The sequence below is a fragment of the Rhincodon typus genome, chromosome 39 (assembly GCF_021869965.1).
Source record: "Rhincodon typus isolate 14 chromosome 39, sRhiTyp1.1, whole genome shotgun sequence".
In the NCBI taxonomy this organism is placed as follows: Eukaryota; Metazoa; Chordata; class Chondrichthyes; order Orectolobiformes; family Rhincodontidae; genus Rhincodon; species Rhincodon typus.
The window spans coordinates 14,730,959-14,735,699 of record NC_063370.1 but is presented as its reverse complement, the minus strand read 5'-3'; the positions used below and the strand labels follow the sequence as shown (position 1 = coordinate 14,735,699).

General features: G+C 44.6%; 1 protein-coding gene across 1 annotated transcript in view; it reads right to left on the bottom strand.

Annotated features, from left to right (window-relative positions):
* Window positions 1-2,493: 2,493 nt before the first annotated feature.
* LOC109917037 (homeodomain-interacting protein kinase 4-like) overlaps window positions 2,494-4,741 on the bottom strand; it is a 24,667-nt gene continuing 22,419 nt past the window's right edge. The window contains exon 2 of the mRNA XM_020516811.1: window positions 2,494-3,881. Coding sequence (XP_020372400.1) covers window positions 2,494-3,881 — 1,388 coding nt within the window. The remainder of the gene's footprint in view (window positions 3,882-4,741) is intronic.

Sequence of the window (4,741 nt, the reverse complement as noted above, 5' to 3'; positions counted from 1 at the left end):
TATTGAGGAGATGGACATTCCACTCATCATGGTGTTTAAGGGATGAAGAATGGAACGGTTCTTATTAGCTTTTTGTTGTCATGACTATCCTAATTAGAACATGGAGTCAACTTTACAGAAACCTTCTCAAAGTACAATTGCTTGGGATCTATCAGAGTGCTCAATACACAGTGATTTTAAAAGGAGCATGTTGGAAATGGAGTGCAGAAGTTTGGGCATTAGTGCAATTCAGAATTTGGTTCATGGGATAGGAAGTGCTAGTTTTCATTTTTGCAATGGAACTTCTAACATATGGTGGCAACAGTGAAGGAAGGCAAGGCAGCTGGAATAATTGAATGGACCGCTTGTTTATAAAAATGTGCCCACTCCTCCCCATGAGACCACCTTCCCCCAAAAACAAAAGATTCCTGAACCCATTGTAACACGCAGCCTTCATTCTGTGGATAATTCCTTGTTAAACATGAAGGGAAATTAATGTTAATTCCATGGGCATCAGATCATCATAAAGAACCTTTGCTTCATGATCTTTGGGCCATCCATGTGTACAAACCTCAGGTTACACTTCCAGTCCCTTTAGTTGCAAGCTTGAGATGAAGTATTTAAAGTGTTAAAGTTGTTTGTGCTTTGTAAAGTTAATGTTATGAGAAATAAGAAGTAGTTATAGAGTCTAGACTGAGATATGGAGACTGATTTTTGTGTCAGACTGTGGTGTGTAGGAATTTGTGGAGTAACAAGTTTATTCATTACACTGGAGAGCATGTTGGGGACATTCACTCTGCACCACTGAGGTATAGTGGCAGCAGGGTATATTATTTACAAGCTACATTGCAACAACTCACCAAGACTCCTTCAACAATAACACCTTCCAAACCCATGACTTAGTCAAGGGCAGCAGAAACATGGGATCACCACCACCTGCAAGTACCAATCCAAACCACACATAATCCTGACTTGGAAATATATCATTTATTCAGTGTCATTGGGTTAAACACCTGGATCTCCCTCCCTAACAGCACTGTTGATGTACCTGCATCCCATGGACTGCGATGATTCAAGAAGGCAGCTCACTACCATCTTCTCCAAGGTTTGGGCAGAAAATTCTGGCCAGCAAAATTCACGTGCCCTGGATGATTTTTAAAAAAAGCTTGAGGGTCTGAGTGCCCTACGATTGCTGAATCCCCTATTGTCTGGTTTGAACAATAAGCAACCAGAGTTTCTTTCAAACATAGATAAATGAGGTATCCAATTCCAAACATCTCATGCCATTGAACATTTCGGGAAATGGTTTCTTAATTGCAAATGCTGTGGAAGAACAAAATGTTTTATATGTCTGTAAATAACACAGTAATACCTCATGCACGTATTCAGAGAAAGTCATGAAATGTTGATCTTTATCACAAAGGAGCAGAATACAAAGGGGCTGTTTAACTGTAGGGAGTTTTGTTTATTCAGCAAGAATTATACTGAGGTGGAAGGTCAACAATGACTTGATTGAATGGTGGAGCAGGTTTGAAGGACTGATTGGCCTACTCCTGCTATTTCCTACTGTTCACATGTTTGATTCTGGGCCCATATGTCGGAAAGGTTTTATTAGCTGTGGAAGGGGAACACTGCAGATTGACCAAATTGATAGCAGAGTTTAAAGAGTCAAATCATAAAAAAGAACTATTACAGAAACCTGAGTTTAAAAGGTTGAAGGATGGCCTGGTTTAGGTGCTTAAAATAATGAAAAGATTTACAGGGAAGCTCCTGATCCCGAACAAGAAAGAATAATCTTGCTGCAGGTGATTTTTTTTTCAGACAATGACTGACAGAACTGATAAAACATTTCTCTCCTGAAGAGGTGTGGCTGTTTTTTGGGCTGCTGAAAACTGCATGGTTCAGACATGTTGGTTGGAGGTGTGAAGGATATGGGTCAAACATGGGGGAATAGGGTTGAGGTGTAAATTAGACTCAAACTATTTGAAGATGGACTGATACAGTGAGATGAAGGGTGCTGTGATGTCCACTGAAGGATCTGTTTCCGTGCTATATGACTATTATCCAGTTGCCACCAGTCCAGTATTCGAGCCAGTGTGACCATTATCCAGTCTGGTACCAGTCAGTATTAGGGACAGTGTGTCCATTATCCACTCTGGCACTAGTCCAGTATTAGTGCCAGTGTGCTCAGATGCTCGTCCAGTATTAATATGATTGTGCTTAGTAGTCTTGTCAATACCAGTGTATAGTACCAGCCCTATATTAGTTTCATTTTGTTTGCTATGCAGTCCAATTTCAATTCTATATTAATGCCAGTGTTTATTTCCCAGTCTGGTACCAGTTGTGTATTAATGTCAGTATGTCCATTACCCAGGTGGGTACCCATCCAGGATTAGAATTAGTGGGTCCTTTACCCAGTCTGATGCCAATTGTGTATTAATACCAGACTGGTCATTATACCTCTGGTCCACACCCTGAGCTAATGCTAACGTATTCTGAACCACTGTAGCATTGTCACTGTACTAATGCCATTGTGTTCACTGCCCACTCCTGTTGCCCAGCGAAGAAACAAGCAAAAACCCTGAAAACTTTAGTCCCAGTTTCATTTTTTCCAAACCCAAACATCCGCTGAATTTTGCAGTATTTACCCGCTGCACCTTTGCCAATAAAGTACTCGATTAACCGTTTGTAGAGCTGGTTGCTGCCTGAACACCCTGGCAGCACCCCACGATTGCCATGTGCTTTCACCGGGTTTACCTCAGGACCTGAAGGCTGTTTGGTTGCCAGCAGCTCCTCGGGCCGGTCTGCCTCCTGGGCTGATGACGAGGCTGTGGAGAAGATGGCCTCTGTTTCTTCCTCCTCCCAGTTGATAGCCTCTGTAGAAGGTTCCTGCCCCAGCAGAATCACATTCCCAAAGCTCGGATCTGACTGGGAATGGTGAGGAGCCTTCCGCTGCTTCATTCCACATCGGTTGGTGTAATAGCCCATGGCAGGCTCTTTCCTGTGCCGATGTGAAGGATGGCTGGCCCTACAGCAAGCACCCTGATGGTACGAATGGGGTAGGCAAGTGGAACTGCCTGCCTTTGAGGTGGAAGGCTGGTAGCCCGCATTCCCTGCTCCATCAGGCCACATGCTCAGGGCTCCCGGCTCCTCAATGGTCAAGCTGTCCATCTTGTCAATGGCCCTCTGCATTGAGCTGATGCTGGGGATGTGGTGGGACTGCCGGCACTCGTAGTAATCAGAGTTTGGGTAGTAGACCTCGTCGGCCGTGTTGTAGTAATGGTGGTCAGCCAGCACCCTCCTGTCACAGTTCAGAGCCGCGTTGAGGCCTTGGATTGATAGGTCGTAATATCTGGTGTGTTCGTGGGTCATTTTGAGCTGCTGAATAGTGACAAAGGGATGCTTCAGCGCTGCACTGGGTGTGATACGCTCGTGGGAGTCCAAGGTAAGCATTCTTTTGATGAGCTCCACCATATTTTTGCGATCGTGAAACTCAGCAATGACCTCATCATCTGGGAAGACGGTCTTGGTGATGTTAATAGTCTCCAGTTGGTCCAAGGACTTTAGCACATATTTTCGTCTCTCCAGTGGTTGGACCATGGTCTCGGCCTGGTAGTCAGTGGCGCACTTGAGCTGCCACTGATGGGCGGAGTGCTGCCGGGGGTTCCTTCTGAAGAAGTGGTTGGCCTTGGTGGCTGCATTCAGGAGGTGGTCCTTGGGCAGCCCTTGTGTCTCAACAATGTACCTGATCTGGTCGTACTCACTGTTGCCAGGGTAAAGGGGCCAGCCCAGGTGCAGTTCTGCCATCACGCAGCCCAGGGACCACATGTCCACCTTCTCGCAGAAGGGAAGGCCAAGGAGAATCTCAGGTGAGCGGTAAAAGCGGGACTGAATGTACGGTTCTGTAGGGGAAGGAGAAATGGAGAATATTAGTGCATAGATATCAAAACGAAACGTCATCTGGTCAGAATTAGGAGGCTTTCCAATGGGTTTCCATCAAACCTTCTACAGCAACAATTCATATTAGATAACACCTAAAATGATCCAAGGTTCTTTCTATTGCCAAACAATTTTGACACTGAATTACTTGGGCAGATTCTTCGACTCTATGACTTACAACCTAGGCATCTGAAGGTATAGTCGCCATGGTGGAACACTGTCAGAGCCCAATTGGAGAACAGAGACCATGAGATGACAGAGATTGGTTTCAATGATCAGTCAGGAGTTGAATGAAGGTTTGTCCTCTGCTCTGTAATAGAGGATGAGAAAGGGAGAAGATCGAAACTGGAGGAAGAGAAGGGACTGAGTAAACATTGACATTTATTCTGATTCTCGAAGGCATGTGGGCCCCGACATTGGCCTCCTCTTGTTGCTTTCAGCCCTTCAAGCCTGCTCTGCCATTTAATTAGATCGCAACTGAACTGTATCTCAATTCTGTGTACCAGCCTTGGATCCAAAGCTTTTTAATACTCTATGTTGAACAACTATCTGTCAATCATAGTTCTAACAGCACCAATTAATCCCTTGTATGAATTGTTTATTTGGGAGAGAAAGTTCCAGCTTTCTATTCAGCTTTGTGTGAGGAGGTGTTTCCTGACATCATCTGTGATATTTAATTGTAGGGTTTATACCTCTTTATTCCAGACTCTTCTGCATGAGAAAGTAGTAGCTCTTGATATAACCTAGTAACTCATTTAGACAAGGTGTAGAGCTGGATGAACACAGCAGGCCAAGCAGCATCAGAGGAGCAGGAAGGCCTAGG